The sequence below is a fragment of the Malassezia sympodialis genome, genomic scaffold (assembly GCF_000349305.1).
Source record: "Malassezia sympodialis ATCC 42132 genomic scaffold, msy_sf_18, whole genome shotgun sequence".
Lineage (NCBI taxonomy): Eukaryota > Fungi > Basidiomycota > Malasseziomycetes > Malasseziales > Malasseziaceae > Malassezia > Malassezia sympodialis.
The window spans coordinates 1-16,517 of NW_017387816.1; the positions used below are offsets into that span (position 1 = coordinate 1).

At 67.9% G+C, this 16,517-nt stretch overlaps 9 protein-coding genes and 1 pseudogene across 10 annotated transcripts; 6 read left to right on the forward strand and 4 right to left on the reverse strand.

Moving 5' to 3' along the window:
* Nucleotides 1–21: 21 nt before the first annotated feature.
* Nucleotides 22–1,212, forward strand: MSY001_3074 (annotated as a pseudogene). The gene has a single exon. A coding segment is annotated over exon 1 (1,191 nt).
* A 772-nt stretch (nt 1,213–1,984) lies between these two features.
* MSY001_3075 (uncharacterized protein) lies at nt 1,985–5,525 on the reverse strand (the record flags this gene model as incomplete). The annotated part of the gene is made up of 3 exons (XM_018884961.1): nt 1,985–4,747; nt 4,771–5,487; nt 5,514–5,525. The coding sequence occupies 3 exons, from the start codon at nt 5,523–5,525 to the stop codon at nt 1,985–1,987; spliced, it is 3,492 nt and encodes a 1,163-aa protein (XP_018741569.1).
* A 99-nt stretch (nt 5,526–5,624) lies between these two features.
* Nucleotides 5,625–6,527, forward strand: MSY001_3076 (uncharacterized protein; the record flags this gene model as incomplete). Its single annotated transcript, XM_018884962.1, has 4 exons — nt 5,625–5,779; nt 5,803–6,104; nt 6,128–6,289; nt 6,313–6,527. The coding sequence occupies 4 exons, from the start codon at nt 5,625–5,627 to the stop codon at nt 6,525–6,527; spliced, it is 834 nt and encodes a 277-aa protein (XP_018741570.1).
* A 73-nt stretch (nt 6,528–6,600) lies between these two features.
* On the forward strand, nt 6,601–7,541 carry MSY001_3077 (uncharacterized protein; the record flags this gene model as incomplete). Its single annotated transcript, XM_018884963.1, has 2 exons — nt 6,601–6,723; nt 6,753–7,541. The coding sequence occupies 2 exons, from the start codon at nt 6,601–6,603 to the stop codon at nt 7,539–7,541; spliced, it is 912 nt and encodes a 303-aa protein (XP_018741571.1).
* A 1-nt stretch (nt 7,542) lies between these two features.
* On the reverse strand, nt 7,543–8,289 carry MSY001_3078 (uncharacterized protein; the record flags this gene model as incomplete). The annotated part of the gene is made up of 1 exon (XM_018884965.1): nt 7,543–8,289. The coding sequence occupies one exon, from the start codon at nt 8,287–8,289 to the stop codon at nt 7,543–7,545; it is 747 nt and encodes a 248-aa protein (XP_018741572.1).
* Nucleotides 8,290–8,391: 102 nt separating this feature from the next.
* MSY001_3079 (uncharacterized protein) lies at nt 8,392–8,853 on the forward strand (the record flags this gene model as incomplete). The annotated part of the gene is made up of 1 exon (XM_018884966.1): nt 8,392–8,853. The coding sequence occupies one exon, from the start codon at nt 8,392–8,394 to the stop codon at nt 8,851–8,853; it is 462 nt and encodes a 153-aa protein (XP_018741573.1).
* A 60-nt stretch (nt 8,854–8,913) lies between these two features.
* MSY001_3080 (uncharacterized protein) lies at nt 8,914–12,369 on the forward strand (the record flags this gene model as incomplete). Its single annotated transcript, XM_018884967.1, has 2 exons — nt 8,914–9,094; nt 9,149–12,369. 2 exons carry the CDS (start codon nt 8,914–8,916, stop codon nt 12,367–12,369), a joined length of 3,402 nt encoding a protein of 1,133 aa, XP_018741574.1.
* A 374-nt stretch (nt 12,370–12,743) lies between these two features.
* MSY001_3081 (uncharacterized protein) lies at nt 12,744–13,594 on the reverse strand (the record flags this gene model as incomplete). The annotated part of the gene is made up of 2 exons (XM_018884968.1): nt 12,744–13,521; nt 13,545–13,594. 2 exons carry the CDS (start codon nt 13,592–13,594, stop codon nt 12,744–12,746), a joined length of 828 nt encoding a protein of 275 aa, XP_018741575.1.
* Nucleotides 13,595–13,811: 217 nt separating this feature from the next.
* MSY001_3082 (uncharacterized protein) lies at nt 13,812–14,858 on the forward strand (the record flags this gene model as incomplete). The annotated part of the gene is made up of 1 exon (XM_018884969.1): nt 13,812–14,858. One exon carries the CDS (start codon nt 13,812–13,814, stop codon nt 14,856–14,858), a length of 1,047 nt encoding a protein of 348 aa, XP_018741576.1.
* On the reverse strand, nt 14,855–16,173 carry MSY001_3083 (uncharacterized protein; the record flags this gene model as incomplete). Its single annotated transcript, XM_018884970.1, has 2 exons — nt 14,855–15,076; nt 15,100–16,173. 2 exons carry the CDS (start codon nt 16,171–16,173, stop codon nt 14,855–14,857), a joined length of 1,296 nt encoding a protein of 431 aa, XP_018741577.1.
* Between the last annotated feature and the right edge of the window lie 344 nt (nt 16,174–16,517).

A 16,517-nucleotide genomic window follows, 5' to 3' on the forward strand; every position in this document is an offset into this window, starting at 1 on the left:
GTGATCGACACGTCGGCGAAGCATTCGTCGCTGTTCGTGCCGCCGGACACGTCGGGCCTGACGAAGCGCGAGGCGCGCCTCGTGAAGAACCGGGCGGCGGCCTTCTTGTCGCGCCAGCGGAAGCGCGAGCAGTTTGAAGAGCTCGCGTGCAAGTGCCGTGCGCTCGCGCGCCTCTCGTGGCTGCTGTGGAGCTCGCTGGAGCACGCGACGGAGGCCTCGCCCATGGCCGTGCTCACGCAGCACGGCCTCGACCGCGTGCTGAGCGCGACGCCGCTGGGCGAGCAGCTGCAGTACGAGTCAGACGAGCTGCGCGCGACGCTGCAGCAGGTCGTGACGCAGCAGGGCACGATGATCGTCGAGAGCATCATGGGCGACGATGTCCCGCTCAAGGCCAAGCCCTACGACGTGTCGGCCCAGCTCGCGGCCACCCAGAAGGAGTGCGAGCACCTGCGCGCGGAGCTCGCGCGCGCGCGCGCTGCGCCCCCGGCGCCGGCCCCCGAGGGCGCGCGGGACGAGTCGCTCTCGCTCGTCCGCACGGTCGGCGAAATGATGATCAAAATGTCGCAGGCGGCGCCGGAGGGCGGCGCGCCCGCGGACAAGGAGGCCGCGCTCGTGCGTGACGAGGCGGCGATGCAGATGCGCGTCCACGTGGCGCCTGGCAGCGACACGGTGCTGTGCACGGTGCTGTCGGAGCCCGTGGCGCCCGGGCCGGCGGCGCCCGACGACCTCGACGACAAGTCGTGGCGGTGCTCGACGCCGGCCGACTCGAGCGACGCATCGATGCCGTCGCTGTGCTCGAGTGCGTCGCCCACCCTCTCGTCGCTGTCGTCGGGGAGCAGCGCGTCGCGGCGCCAGCGGCGCGTCGTCGTGTACTGTGCTGGCACGGAGCGCTCGCCGTCGCTGCTGGACCACCTGCGCCCCACCTGCCTCGATGCGTGGGCCGCGGCGCATGCGCCGCAGCTGCACGACACCGGCGACGCCCCCGATGCGGCCGAGGCACTGCACGCGCTGCTCCGGCAGCGCGGCGTCGATGTGCGCGAGGGCTGCTTCCTTGTGGGCTCGCACGACCCAGACGGGCCCAAGGCGCCTACGAGACTGGCGCTCTATGCCAAGGGCGCCGATGACACCCCCCTCTCGCCGCCCAGTCGGCCGCCCCCTCTCCTCTCTTCCGTGCGCGAGACGCTGCGGGCGCTGGCCGAGGAGGCCGCCTAGCTAGAGTAGAGCCCATGTGGAGGCATAGTTCCCCTCACGCCCGTCTCGCGGTTCGCGATGGACGTCGATCAGCCGGCTGGCACGCGTAGGGCGCCGGGCGCCGGGCGCCATGGTGGCGCTGCGCGCCGCGCGCCGCGTGAAATGAGCATTAAGGGCACGTCGGGACCGACGAATGTGATTGTGGCGAACGTCGCGCAGGGCACCTCGCTCGAGGACGTGAAGCTGACGTTCGAGCCGCTCGGCCGCCTCGTCCAAGTGCGCGTACGTATGCCCCCCTGACGCCAGCGACACAACATGCCGGACCTGCCGAGTCATGCGCTTGCCTTCCGCGTGTCGTTCGAGTCGCGTGCGGCCGCCGAGGCCGCGTGCCGCCAGTACGACGGCGTGCTGGCCGACGGGCGCGTCCTGCACGTCGCGCTCGAGGCGCCGCCGGCGCCGGCGGCGCCGCGCACGCGCAAGGAGAAGGCGCAGACCGTCACGCCGCGCCTCGAGGAGGAGCAGCTGCCCCTCCCGGTGCTCCGCCAGCTCGCGCAGGCCGAGGCCAAGTACCTCGCGGAAACGGAGCGGATCCTGAGCCGCCGCGATGCCCCGGCGCCGACCAAGGCGGCGCCCTCGCTCAAGGACCGGCTCGGCAGCCTGCCCCTTGCGCAGCGCCTCGCGGACAGCGGGCCGCGCTCGGCCGCCGAGAAAATGGCGCGGCCCGCGTACCGCCGCCGCCACAAGCCCCGCAAGGGCGCGGCGCGCCAGGGCGCGATGGACGTAGACGCATAGACTACGTATCGACGGCTTCTACAAACGCCCGCGCATCCTCGCGCGCGATCTCGACCACGGAGCTGACCTTGTGCGCGCTGAACAGCACGCCGAACCAGCGGCTCGCGCGCTCCACGAGCTCGGGGCGGAACGTCGTCGTGACGAACTGCGCGTCCTGCGCCAGCTCCTGGATGCACTGCGCGACGGCGGTGCGGTGCTGCGTATCGAGGTTCGCGTCGATCTCGTCGAACAGGTAGAACGGCGCGGGGTCACTGCGCTGGATCGCAAACACCAGCGCGAGCGCCACGAGCGACTTTTGGCCGCCCGAGAGCTGCGCCATGCGCACCGCGTGGCGCTGCGGCGGGAACGCCACCTGCAGCGCCACGCCCGCGTCGTGCAGGCGCATCTCGCCGTGCCCGCCCGGCACGAGCTGCGCAATGACGGCGGCAAAGTGCGAGGCCACCTGCTCGACCGTGGCCTGCAGCGCCGCCTCTTTGCGTGCGTCGAGCACCTCGATCAGCTCGCGAATCGACGTCTGCGACGACTGCAGCTCCTCGTGGCGCTGCAGCAGCGTGTCCCGCTGCTTCGCAAAGCTGTGGAACTGCTCGACCGCGCGCTTGTTCACATGCGCCACCTCGTCGAGCGCCGCGCGCGCCTTGTGCAGCTGCGCCGCCAGCTGCTCGGTCGAGTGCCGCTGGAACTTCTGGAACGCGTCCTCCGGCAGCACACCCAGGTCCCGGATCTTTTCGTTGCACCGCGCACGCTGCTCGAGCAGCCGCTGCTTTCGCGCGGCGAGCCGCTCGGCCGCCGCCCGCTGCCGCGCGACATCCGCATTGACCTCGCCGTCGTTGTGCGCCTGCTCCAGCCGCGCCTGCAGCGACGCCAGCTCCGCCTGCAGCGCGTCCTGCCGCGCCTGCGCCTGCTGCAGGCGCGACTCGGTCGTGGCCCGCGACGCATGCAGCGCCTGCGCCGCCTCGCCCCGCGGCGCACTATCGTCCGCACGCGCGAGACGCTGCTCCAGGGCCGCATGCGAGCGGCGCAGCCGCTCGTCCAGCTCACTGCTCAGCAATTGCGCCGCCTCGCCCAGCTCCATGGCCCTGCGCGTTAGCGCCGCGAGCGCCGCCGGCGCCTCGCGCTCCCGCGCGACGAGTGCGCCGAGCTCCGCGCGCTCCGCCGCCGTGAGACGGTCCTCGAGGGGCGTGCCTTTCTCGCTCTCGAGCGCCGCACGCTTCGTGGCGAGGTTCGCACAGTCGATCGCGCGCGTCGCCGCCGCCCGCTCCATGCGCTCAACGCGCGCCGCCGCATCTGCCTCGCTGCGCCGCTGCCACGTCAGGTCATCGAGCGCCACCGCGCGCTCGTCCTGCAGTTGCGTGCGCTGCGCCTCGCACCGCAGCATGTCGCTGTACAGCTGCGTCACCCGCTGCTCCAGCTCGCTCAGCTCGCGCCGCTGCTGCGTGAGCAGCGTCTGTGCGGCATCCACACGCGCCAGCCACGTCTGCACACTCTTCACCGCATCCAGCCGCGAGCGGCCCGGGTCGTGGAAGCCGCCGCTCAGCGCACCGCGCCGGTCGACCTGGTCGCCGTCGAGCGTGATCGCATTCAAGCCCTGGCAGCTGCGCACGTACGCGGCCGCGATATCGAGGCGCGGGCAGATGATCGTCTTGCCAAACACCTGCTTGAACGCAGGCAGCAGTTTTTCGTCAAACGACAGCTTGCGCAGCATGACCACCGCGTCGGGCGCCTGCGGGTAGTGCGTGTCCGGCGGCCGCAGGCGGTTGAGCGGCATAAACGTCACACGCCCACTCTTCTCGCGCTGCAGCAGCGCAAGGAGCCGCGCCGCCGTCTCGTCGGTGTCGACGACCATGTGGAAGAGCGAGGCGCCGGCCGTGGCTTCCACGGCCGTCTTGTACCGGTCGTCCACCGTGAACAGCTGGTACAGGGGGCCGTACACGCCGGTGATGCCCTCACGCGCCGCCATGGTCTCCACGCTCTGCAGTCCCGCCGCCGTCGCGCGGTCCATCGTGCTTGCCAGCGTCCGCTGCTCGCTGCTCAGCTGGTCCTTAGCGTGTGTGAGCGCCGCAGCGGTATGCGCCTCTTGTTTCCACAGCTCCTTCTTCTGCTCGAGCAGCGACTCGCGCTCGTCCCGCAGCGCACGCCACTGCTGCTGCGCCTCGCCCACAGCGTTGGCGCGCGTCGCCAGCTCGGCCTCCAGGGCCACGCGGCGCTCCACGCACGACGCATGGTGCGCTTGGGCGGATGCACACGCCTCGCGCGCCTCGCGCTCTGCCTCGCCCAGCGCCGTGGCCTGCGCATCGAGCTCGGCCAGCTCCGAGTCGAGCGCGGCATCGCGCTCCGCCTCGCTCTGAAAGTGCGCGGCGCGCCCTTGCTTCGCATACAGCGCCGCCAAACGGGTACGATCGTGCTCCAGCGCCGCCCGCTGCGCCTCGAGCGCCTGTACCGCCTCGGTATGTGCGCGTGTACGCTCTGCCAGCGCCCGCTCGCGCTCCACGACCTGCGCATCGACGTCCGCAAGCGCCGCCTCCAGTGCCGCGCGCTCCTCGGGCGCCCCGCCCAGGTCATCGAGGCGGCTGTCGAGCTGCGCCTGTGAGCGCGCGAGCTCGCGCCGCTCCTGCTCGAGCTGTGTCTGCTCGAGTGCAACCTGCTCGAGCTCCTGCTGAACGTGCTGCGCGCGCCCCTCGAGATCCGCGACTGCCTGGTCCTGCCGCGCCCACGCGGCGCGGCGCGTGTTGCTTTCGTCCACGTCGCGACGCCGCTCATTCTCGAGCTGGGGTTAGCTGCGCAACGTACCGTTTCAAGCATGTCGGCCAGGTCCGCGAGCTCGCGCTGGTAGATCGTGTACTCGAGGCACCGCCGCTCCTTGTCGCGCGCATAAAACTTCTGCAGCTCGCCCTGCTCCTTGGCCAGCTCGTCCATGCGCGACTCGAGCTGCGCGAGCAGCTCGGCAGAGCCGTGGTACCGCGCATCTGTAGACCGCAGAATATCCAGACTCTCCGCGCGCCGCTGCTCGTAGACGCGTGTGCCCGACACCTCCTTGAGCAGCGCGAGACGCTCAGCGTCCGTGGCGTTGGTGAGGTGCGTGATGCGGCCCTGCGGCACAATGTAGTACGGGTGACTCGTGGCGAAGCCCGCGGACTCGAGCAGGCTCGCGACCTCCTGCTTCGTCGCGGCCTTGCGGTCGATGGCATACTCGTCGCGCGCGAGGCTCACGGTGCGCCGCAATATGACCTCGTCGCCTGGCAGCGGGAAGCGCGCATCGCTGTTATCGAACGTGACCTCGACGAACGCCGAGAGCGTCGTCGATGTCGCGCCTGATGCGTCGTACAGGAGCGCCTGCCGCTCCTCGCGCGAGAGCGACGTGTACGCGTCGCCGAGCACGAATCGGATCGCGGCGAAAAAGTTGCTTTTCCCACTGCCGTTGCGACCGACGACCACATTCAGCCCATCCTCGCGCAAGTTGATCGTCACAGGATCCCGGAACGACTTGAACCCATGGATCGTGAGCGACTGCGCGTGAGCGACGCGCCACGCACCTTGATGGACATCGTGGTCCGATCGAGCCGCGCGTCGCGCCGCGCCGGCGGACCTCCACACCACGTGATACGGCACCGTCGTCCGCGCGGCGCTCGTGCCTTGTCGCCACGATGGAGCAGTCGCTGCTCCTCGATAGCGCCCTGCGCGACTGGGTGCTCCTGCCCATCACGCTGGTCATGGTTCTGGTCGGCATATTCCGGAACAACCTCATGAAACTGCTCGAGGGAAAGCCGAAACTGTCGACCCTCACGGCCGCCCGGCAGCAGTACGTACCCCAGTCTGACGCAGGCACATTCTCTCGCGCTCAGCGACGCTGCGTATGAACTACCCAGCGATCCCGCCGACGGCGGTCGAGGGGCGCAAGTCGTTCCTCTCGCGCGTTCTCGATGACGGCACGTACCTGGCTCCCGAGACGAAGCAGGCGGCGGAAAAGGCGGCGAACCGGCAGCCTGACGAGTTGCCCGAGTCGCCGTTCAACGAGTCGTCCATGGAGGGCATGATGGATATGGCGAAGAAGAGCCTCGTGATGATGATCCCGCAGACGGTCATTATGGGCTGGATCAACTTTTTCTTCACGGGCTTTGTGATCAGTGCGTAGCAGCGACTGACCCAGCGCGCCTGCCTTTCCCGCTTACGCAGCGCTTCAAAATCATGCTCCAGCGCGACGTCGATACGTCGGACTTGAACGTCTCGTGGGTGTCGTCGCTAAGCTGGTACTTCCTGAATCTCTACGGTCTCGATGCGATCTACCGCCTCGTGCTCGGAAACTCTCAAGGTACGCTGCGCGACTCACACCAGCGGCCGACTCGATGCGCGATATGGCCGCGTTCGGCGGTGGCGCTGCGCTGGTGAACCAGTCGCAGAACCCCATGGCGCCGCAGACGGACTATGTGAAGCTGCACCATGCCGAGCGCGATAGCCTGGAGCTCATTGGCGCTATTGGCCCGAAGGACGTCCGCTGGATCGGCGATGGCATCGAGGCACGGGTCCTGGGCCTGTACGAGCAGCGGTAGTTGCATAGACTCCACATGCACGTGGGATGGGCGGTCGGAGCGGAAGCCGTGTCGGCCTTCGGTGCGTCCGACGATGAGCTGGTGGCCTGAAACGGACCCGATTCCCGAGGGCTTTTGGGGGCCTGTGACCAGCACGCTCTTGTGGTGTGAGCGCAAGTACCAATGGACCAAGTACATAGCTGAGCCGGTCAACTCGGTAGGTCGCACGAGTTCGCCTGACAACAGCTCACGAACCTGCTCTTCCTGTCGCTGTCCGCGTACGGCATATACCGTGTGTCGACGGAGCGCCTCGCGCCGCGCTTCTACGGATGTGCGCTCGGTATCGGGATTGTCGGCTTCGGCTCGTTCCTGTTCCACATGACCCTCAAGTTTGAGGCGCAGCTGCTCGACGAGCTGCCGATGATCTGGGCGAGCAGCTACATGACATGGTCCATGCTGGACCAGACGCTCTTTTTTGGGCGTAAGGTGAACCGCTTTATTTTGCCGACCATCATCCTGGCGTTCGTTACGTGGATCACGGTGGCGTACGTGATCAACGGCGACCCCGTCTTCCACCAGGTGGCCTATGCGTCGATCATGGTCGTGACAATCCTGCATGCGATCTACATCATGGTGCACCCCCGTGCGCCCCTCAACGTCTCGGACGCTGCGCGCCGCCGCCGCGCTGAGGCGCGCTTCCTCGAGCAGGCCGGCACCGTGCTGTTCCTCATTGGCTTTGGTATCTGGAACCTGGACAACATCTTTTGCGGCCACTTGCGCGTGGCGCGTGAAAAGATCGGGTACCCCTTGGCCATCCTGCTCGAGGGCCACGGCTGGTGGCACATTTTCACCGGCTGCGGCGCGTACCTCCTGCTGCTGTCGATCGAGGTTATCGTCATGACATACTTGGAGCACCCCGACAACTTTGTCGTGCGCTATGGCTGGATCCCATACGTCCAGCGCGTCCAGCCACACGACCCGTCGCGCACGCTTTTGCGCGAGTTTTCCGCACAGACAGAGAAGAAGGCCCAGTAGGTCACCATTGCACGTGGTGCTGCGCAAGGCGCTGCTGGATCTCGCGCAGCTCCGCCTCCAGTGCGTCACGCAGGCGATCCCACTCGTCGTCTGCGCGCTCCATCTCTCCGTCGACTTGCTCCTCCTGCTCGTCAAGCTCGTCCTCCTGGGCAGGCAGCAGCGTGCGTGGCAGGTAGTAAATCTCGTAGTCGTCGTGCGTACCGCTGCCCAGCGGCACGGACGGAACGATCCGCGCGACCTGCGTTGCAGCCGTCTCCGCCGAGTCACGCGGCGCCCGCACCGCTGAGCGCCGCGTCGTGTGCGTCACGAGGAACGACGAGAGCCGCCGCTTGCTTGCGCGCGCCGTGCGGTGCGCGGCCTCATACGCAGCGAGCTTCTCGGCCAACTCATGCACACGCTGCACGTCGCGGCGCACCATCGCACGCTCCGCGTCGTGGGCGCGCCGCTCCTCAGCCACAGCAGCCTGGTCAGCCACGCGCGCGGGGCGAGGCGCATCGCCCTCCTGGACAGATGCGCTCTCTGTGCGTCCAGGCGCACGTGGGCGCGTGTGCGCGTGTGCCAGTGTCGAGTGCAGCATGCCCATCATGCGCCGGTGGCGCTGGCGGTCGACGGCTGCCTCCTTCGATGGTGCTGGGTGACTAGGCACATCCTGTTCCATGGGCTCGGATGCAGGTGCAGCATCCGTGCGTGACGGCGCCGCTGCGCCGCCTGTCGCTGCGTCTGCGCCGTCGGGGCTGGCCGGTGCCATGAGCGCAAGACCATCGCGGCGTTGCGCCAGTCATGCGATCCTTGATCTGTCGGCCGAACTCGATGCAACGAAGACCTCCGCCGCCCCGTGTCTTACGACGCCATGTCGTCCATTGCGCCACCGTTTACACTAGAGTCCGCCACTCAAAAGGTGCGCGAATACGAAAACTACTGGAACACGCGCAATGTGGACGGTCTGCTGCAGTCGTACGCACCCAACATTGTGTGGCGCAACCGCAATGCCAAGCTGCACGGAGTCGATGAGATCGCCGGGTTTCTGCAGCTCAAGTGGGGCCGTGAGCTTGACCTGCGCATGATGAAGGAACTGTGGTGCTACTCTGATAACAGAATCTCGGCGCGTTTTGTGTTCGAGTGGCACGACGACTCGGGCAACTGGTTCCGCTCGTATGGCAACGAAAACTGGGAGTTTAACGACGAAGGTCTTTTGAAGACGCGTTTCAGCAGCACGAATGATACTATCATCGACATTGACGAACGCATCTTCCACTGGACGACGCCCACGCGACCGCTCAACCACCCCAGCATCAGCGACCTGGATCTGTAGCATTACCTCCACCTTATACACGGTTACATAATAATACATCGTAATACACGGGGGCTCCTCATGGACGACATCGAGGCGCTGTTCGGGCGCGCGCGTCCGGCCGCCGGCGTGCCGTCCGCGCAGGGTGTGCGCGAACACGAGGTGCCGACGCATGTGCTGATCGGCACAGATGACGACGATCTCCTGGACACGAAGGACGGCGATGGACTGTCCCTCTTTTCTGTCGACGAGCCGGGGCCGAGTCTGTCGCGCAGTGCGTCGACGGCGAAGGCGCAGAACACCATCTTTGATGCAGACGGTTGGGATTATGCGGACGAGGTACCACTGCGCCCGATGGGCTCGAGCAAGACCATTATTGCAGACGACGAGCCGGATCCGCCCGTCCGCGCCGCGCTGCGGACAGCCGCGCCGCATAGCGCGCGTGCGCCGCGTGCGCCGCCGTCTTCGCTACTGACCCTCCTCCTCGCCGATGCGCGGTGGCAGCTTGGATCTCTGCGGCACCGCGTCCAGCAGGAGATCCGCCGCCTGCGCACGGGAGCCGCGCCGGCGGCGAATCGGCGGATTGTGCTGAACGATGCGGCAGCGAACAAAAATGACGACTACAGCACCAACCAGGTCATGTCGAACAAGTACAATGTCCTGACGTTTGTGCCTGTGTTTCTGTGGGAGCAGTTTTCCAAGTATGCGAACCTGTTTTTCCTCTTCATTGGGTGCCTGCAGCAGATCCCTGGCGTGTCGCCGACGAACCGGTGGACGACGCTCGTTCCCCTGGCGATTGTGCTGCTTGTTGCCGCGGCGAAGGAGCTTTCGGAGGACTGGCAGCGGTACAAAGGGGACGTCGAGATGAACTCGCGCCTCGTGCAAGTGCTTGAAAACGGCTCCTGGACGCAGCGGCCGTGGCGCGCGGTGCGTGTCGGCGACGTGGTGCGTCTGGAGCGCGACGCCTTTTTCCCCGCGGACCTGCTCCTGCTGGCGAGCTCGGAGCCGGAGGGGCTAGCGTACGTGGAGACGGCAAACCTGGATGGCGAGACGAACCTCAAGGTAAAGCAGGCGTCGCCTGCGACCGCCGCGCTCGTCTCGGCAGAGACCGTCGGCACGCTGCGTGGACACCTCGCGTGTGAGGCGCCGAACAACAGCCTGTATACGTTTGACGGCACGCTGCACCTCGAGGGACGGCCGCCCGTGCCTGTCGGTCCTGACCAGGTGCTGCTGCGCGGTGCGCAGCTGCGCAATGCGCCGTGGGTGTTTGGCCTCGTCCTATTCACGGGCCACGATACCAAGCTGCTTCGCAATGCGACCAAGACGCCCATCAAGCGCACGCGCGTGGACAAGCAGGTCAACTCGCTCATCCTGTCACTCTTTGTGCTGCTGCTCGCGCTCGCGCTCATTTCGTCGATTGGCTCGATGGCGTACGAGAACTCGGCACCGTCGTACTTGATGCCGCAGCTGGATGGGCGCAGCCGGGCGCGGAAGTACATCGAGTCGGTGCTCACGTACATTATCCTGTACAACAGCCTGATCCCCATCTCGCTGATTGTGTCGATGGACGTGGTCAAGTTCCAGCAAGCCGCGCTCATCAACTCGGACCTTGAGATGTACCACGAGGCGACGGACACGCCTGCGCTGTGCCGCCGCTCCAACCTCGTCGAGGACTTGGGGCAGGTAGAGTACCTTTTTTCGGACAAGACGGGCACGCTCACTTGCAACGACATGCAGTTCCGCCAGGCCTCTATTTCCGGCGTGACGTTTGCGGACAAGCGCAGCGAGGCGCCGGGCGACGACAAGCGTGCGTGGGGCGAGCTGCCGGACCTGCGCGCGGCGGGCGGGCCGCTCGCCGACGCGGTCGAGCGCTTCCTGACGGTGCTGGCCGTGTGTCACACGGTGATCCCCGAGGTGGAGGACGGCCGTGTCGTGTTCCAGGCGTCGAGCCCCGACGAGGCAGCGCTCGTTGCCGGCGCGCAGGCGCTGGGGTACGAGTTTACGACGCGCAAGCCGCGCTCGGTGTATGTGCGCGTGCATGGCGTGGAGCGCGAGTACCAGGTGCTGCAAGTGTGCGAGTTCAACTCGGCGCGCAAGCGCATGTCGACGGTGGTCCGTGAGCCGAGTGGGCGCATCTACATCTACTGCAAAGGCGCCGATACGGTGATGCTGCCGCGCCTAGCCGCGAAGCAGGAGTGCCTCGACGCGACGCTCTCGCACCTGGAGGCGTATGCGGCCGAGGGACTGCGCACGCTGTGCATTGCGGCGCGCGAGCTGCCGGCCGCTGAGTACGAGCGGTGGGCGCGCGTGTACGACGAGGCGGCGGCGCGCATCGATGGGCGTGCTGCAGCGCTGGATGCGGCGGCGGCGGAGATCGAGACGGGCTTCCAGCTGCTCGGCGCGACGGCCATTGAGGACAGGCTGCAGGACGGCGTGCCCGAGACGATCGCTACGCTGCAGACGGCCGGCATCAAAGTGTGGGTGCTTACGGGCGACCGTCAGGAGACGGCCATCAACATTGGGTACTCGTGCCGGCTGATCTCCGAGTCGATGAGTCTGCTGATTGTGAATGAGAGCACCGCTGCCGATACGGCGGCCGTGCTCTCTGAGCAGCGTGCGACGATTGATGCGCACCCGGAGGCGGTCGACGACCTGGCGCTGGTGATTGAGGGGCGCAGCCTGCAGCATGCGCTGCAAGAGTCGCTCGCGCCGTCGTTCCTCCGTCTTGCCTCCGCGTGCCGTGCCGTCATTTGCTGCCGCGTGTCGCCGCTGCAGAAAGCGCTCGTGGTCGAGCTGGTCAAGGCGCACACGGACTCGATCCTCCTCGCTATCGGCGACGGTGCGAACGATGTGGGCATGATCCAGGCAGCGCACGTCGGCGTCGGCATCAGCGGGAACGAGGGTCTGCAAGCGGCGCGGTCGGCCGACGTGGCGATCAGCCAGTTCCGGTTCCTGCGCAAGCTGCTGCTGGTGCATGGAACGTGGAACTATGCGCGGCTGAGCAAGATGGTGCTGTACAGCTTCTACAAGACGGTGACGCTGTACGTGACGCTGTTCTGGTTCTCCTTCTACAACGGGTTCTCGGGCCAGACGGCGTACGAGTCGTGGTCGCAGTCCTTCTACAATGTGGCCTTCACGATGCTGCCGACGCTCGTGATCGGCATCTTTGACCAGTATGTGAGTGCCAGCATGCTCGAGCGGTACCCGCAGCTGTACCGCCCCTCGTTCTTCACGGGCCGCGCGATCGGCGCGTGGATGCTCAATGCCGTGTACCACTCGATGATCAACTTTTTCATGGTGACATACGCCTTTTACGACCACGCGATCGAGCGCAGCGGCTTTACGCCGTACCAGTGGCTGTGGGGCACGGCGATGTACCTCACGGTGCTCGGCACGGTGCTCGGCAAGGCGGCGCTCGTGTCGAACCTGTGGACGCGCTACACGCTGCTGGCGATCCCGGGCTCGCTCGCCCTGACGCTCGCCTTCCTCGTGGTGTTTGGCACGGTGGCGCCCGCGCTGGGCGTCTCGCTCGAATAGTACGTGTGTCTACTGACCCAGCTTTGCGATTGTACCGCGCCTATTGGGCCTGCCGCTCTTTTGGATCGTGCTCCTCTTTGTGCCCGCGCTGGCGCTGCTGCGCGACCTGCTGTGGCGCTTCTGGCAGCGCACCTACCGGCCGAAGTCGTACCACATCGTGCAGGAGATGCAGAAGTACCAGCTGCAAGACGTGCATCCGCGCGCCGGCGCCTTCCAACAGTACGTTGCGCGACTCACCCAGATCCATCCGCCAGGTGCGGGCCGTGCAGCGCGTGCGCCGCTCGCGTGGGTATGCGTTCTCGCAGACCGAGGGCGAGCAGGCGCACCTGATCCGGCAGTACGACACGACGCAGGCGCGCCCCAAGGGCTGGTAGCTACGCCTTGCGCTTGTACCGCGTCGCGTCCAGGGGAAATAGCTGGTCAAAGTTGGCGCGATCGAGGAACCACGGCTCCACGTCCGCGTCGCCACGGCTCGTGCGCCGCACATGCTCGGCGTGCTCCGCGGGCGACGGCGTGTAGCCCGGCTCGAGCGACCAGTCCGTGTGGCCCTTCGTGAGCGTGAGCCACATGCGGCGCAGCCCGCGCGGCGGCTCGCGCAGGAGCGACTCGCGCAGCGGGCTTGCGTGCAGCTGGAACGCGAGGCGCGCATCGCCTACACGCAGCATGAGCGTGTCCTGCCGGTCCAGCTTGGTCGTCGCTGCGTGGAACTCGCGCAGGCGCGCCTGCACGGCCGGCGGCACGGGCTGCTTCGCGCGCGCCAGCTCGGACCACTCGTTCATCTCGCTGCCCACGGCCGAGCCCTGCAGCCGGAACACGGACGCGAGCGGCACGAGCCGCTCGCGCGGGTCGTCCGGCGACAGGGCGCCTGCGCGCTGGAAAAAGGGGCGCTGGCGCAGCGACGCCGGCAGGAAGCGGCTCGGCGGGGGCGCAGCGGTGCGCAGGCCCAGCATCTGCGTCGCCGGGTACACGGTCACGCGCGTCACCATACGGCTCGGCGCGTACCAGAAGTAGGCGCCGCACATCGACGCAATCAGCACTGTGCCGCCCGCGAGCGAGTAGCGGAAGCCGGCCGGCGCAAGCTCCGGCTCCTTCTCTTCGTTCGGGATGAGCGGCCAGAACAGGTAGTCGCGGATGAAAAAGCCAAAGTTGAGACTCGTGTCAGACACTCGACGTACCCAGCGATCACAAAGCACGAGCCGGCCACGTAGAACCACGGCTTGCGCATGTACGGTCCGCCGCGGTACACGACGCGCCGCTCAACAGGCGCCTGACTCGCAAACGCTCGCACGCCCCGCCACGAGGCCGTGGCGCGCGCCCGCACGCCGACCCCGATCATCGTCGCTGAACGCTGGCGGCCACGGCGCGTGTGCTTTGTCAGCACTTTTTGCTCGGCCCTCATCGTGTGGCCGGCCGTGGCGCTGCGACTCCCGCGCGTGCTGGGCATGGGCACGCAGAAACGCGCAAGCAGCAACTGGATTGCACTGAAGAAGAAAATGGGAACGAACAGCCGTACGCGTGCACGGCGGCGTGCGGCGCGCGCGGCGCGCGCGGCGACTGAGGCGGACGCCGCGTCTCCAGCGCCGGCGGCCGTGGCGACCGCGGCCAAGCTGGTCCGTCCGGCGCGTGCGCCGTCAGCGGGCGCACGGCCGGCGGCTGGCGTCCTCACGGCCAGCGCGTCCGTGGCGACGGCGGGCCTCAGCACGAGCGCCACGGCCCAGCTCCCGTGGTTCGCCGAGGACCTCAGCCCCGAGGACCTGGCGCTCGCGCTGCCGCGCAGCCGGTCTACCGGCGACGTGCCGGCGAAGTCGAGCAAGGCACAGCAGTGGGAGGGATACCTGGACGAGGCGACGAAGAAGCGCGTCATCCTCGGCGACGAGCGCGATATGACCGCGGAGAAGCGCGAGATTGGGCACTACATTGCGGTCGACTGCGAGATGGTCGGTGTCGGGCCGCGCGGCTCGCGCTCCGTGCTTGCGCGCGTCTCGATCGTCAACTGGCACGGGCACGTCGTGCTTGACCGCTTCGTCAAGCCGAAGGAGCTCGTTACTGACTACCGTACTTGGGTGTCGGGCGTGCGCGCGCGGGACCTGCGCGATGCGCCCTCGTTTGAGGCGGTGCAGAAGGAGGTCGCGGACCTCTTCCGCGGGCGGGTCGTGGTGGGCCATGCGGTCGACAACGACCTCAAGGCGCTCCTGCTCTCGCATCCCCGCGCGCTGCTGCGCGATACCGCGTCGTTCAAGCCGCTGCGCGAGATCGCGGGCACGAAGCACCCTGGCCTGCGCCGCCTGTGCGAGCTCGTGCTGGGCATCCAGATCCAGCAGGCGGGGCACGCGCACAGCCCCGTGGAGGACGCGCGCGCGACGATGGCCCTCTTCCGCACGCAAAAAGACGCCTGGGACCGGGCGCTCGGGCATACGAAGCCGGCGCGGCGGCGCTCGACGTCGTCGTTGCCGCGGCCCAAGGCGGCCGCCGACTGGTGGGGCGACTAGCCGCCGAGGTGCGCGCTGTGGCCAAAGAGCGCCTTGTACATAAAGGCCTCGCTGAGCAGGAGCTCGGCGTCCTTGTCGCACCACGCCTGCGTCGGCAGGCTCTGCAGGAACAGGATGATGCCCTGGAAGTCCATCGACAGCAGCTCGTCGCGCCAGCGGTGCAGGAACACGGCGCAGACAAACGGGTGAAAGTCGCTAAAGGCATCCGTGCCCTCGGCCTGCGTCAGTCGTAGGTACCTACCAGATACGTGTCCCACAGGCGCATAATGCTCTTGACACTCATCTCGCGCATCAGCAGGCAGTTCATCCAGCGGAACGAGAACTGCATGTACTCGACGCCCTGCGCCGCCAGGTGGGCGTGCAGGGGCGCATCCATGCGCGCGACGACGTCGCTCATCACGCTCAGCTGCCGCCGGATCCCGGGCTGCGCGACGATGTAGTTGTCTTGGATGCCGTCCAGCAGCTTGGTCAGACACCAGAACGTGTCGGCCTCGAGCGCTGCGCGCACGCGCGGCGGCAGCGACGCCAGCTCGAACGTCTCGGGGTCCGTGTCGATGTACGCGCTCAGAAACACCTCGAAGAACGGCGTCGCGAGGTCGTTGATGCCCTGCACGTACCCGCTCGCGGGGTGCCGGATCGCCCACATGTACAGGATGCGCTCCAGCGCGCGCTGCGTCTCGGCCTGCTGCCACAGGCGCAGCCCGGGGTTGGTGCGCGGCACGTCGATGCGGATCTGGTGCCAGGCGGCGCGGTCCAGCGCGTCAGTCCCGCGCGCGAACGCCCGCTCGACGCCCGCCGCGTACTCGGCGCGCTTGCGCGCGAGGGTGGACGTGCGAATCGACGCCGTGCGCGGCAGGTAGCCCAGGAGGAGCGGCCACACGACCGGCCGCATCTCGGGCGGCACGCCGTTCCACGCGAGCGTGCGCAGGGCCCTCAGGTCCACATCGTCGCTCGCGAGGCAGTCGCGGAGGGACTGCTGCTTGCGCAGCGTGCGGGACGACACTTGGTGGCGCAGGACGGCCGGCGTTTCCGGCGCCAGGCGCACGGTCCGCTTCGGCGCGGGGGGCGGCGCCGTCGGCGCCATAAACACGCCATCGTTCATCGTCGCGAGCGGGTCGAACGCGGCCGCGCTGGCCCACGCGCTCATCGATGTCTGCGCGACGTCCTCGGTCGCATACACAGGCTCAGTCAGCGGCGCCGGCTCGGGCACCGGCACGCTCACGGCCTCTTTGCGGAGGAGGTGCATCGGATCCTCCACGAGCGCCTCGAGATGCGCCTCGTCGCACGCGTCCAGGACGGGCGAGCTCATCTGCATGCTGCGCTCGGCCCAGCGCACCACAAGGCCGTCCGCATCGTCGGCGCGCGGTCCGGGCGCGGGCGCGGGCGCGGCTCGCTCGGCCGGCGCACGAGGCGGCGCGGCAGCGGGCGNGCGGTGGCGCAGGCGGCGAGGCGGGCGGCGTCATGTCGCGGGTGAGCGGCGTCCACGTCGCGCCTCGCGTGGGCGGCGGCGGGCGGGTGTCGTGGACCGGCTCGGTGGCCATGCGCGCGACAAACTCGTCGTCGTCCGACTGCGACGCCCAGGCAGCATCGTCCCACGCATCAGGCACCGACCGCGACCGGCGACCCGGGGAACTGCGCAGCGCGCGCGGCATACGGTCG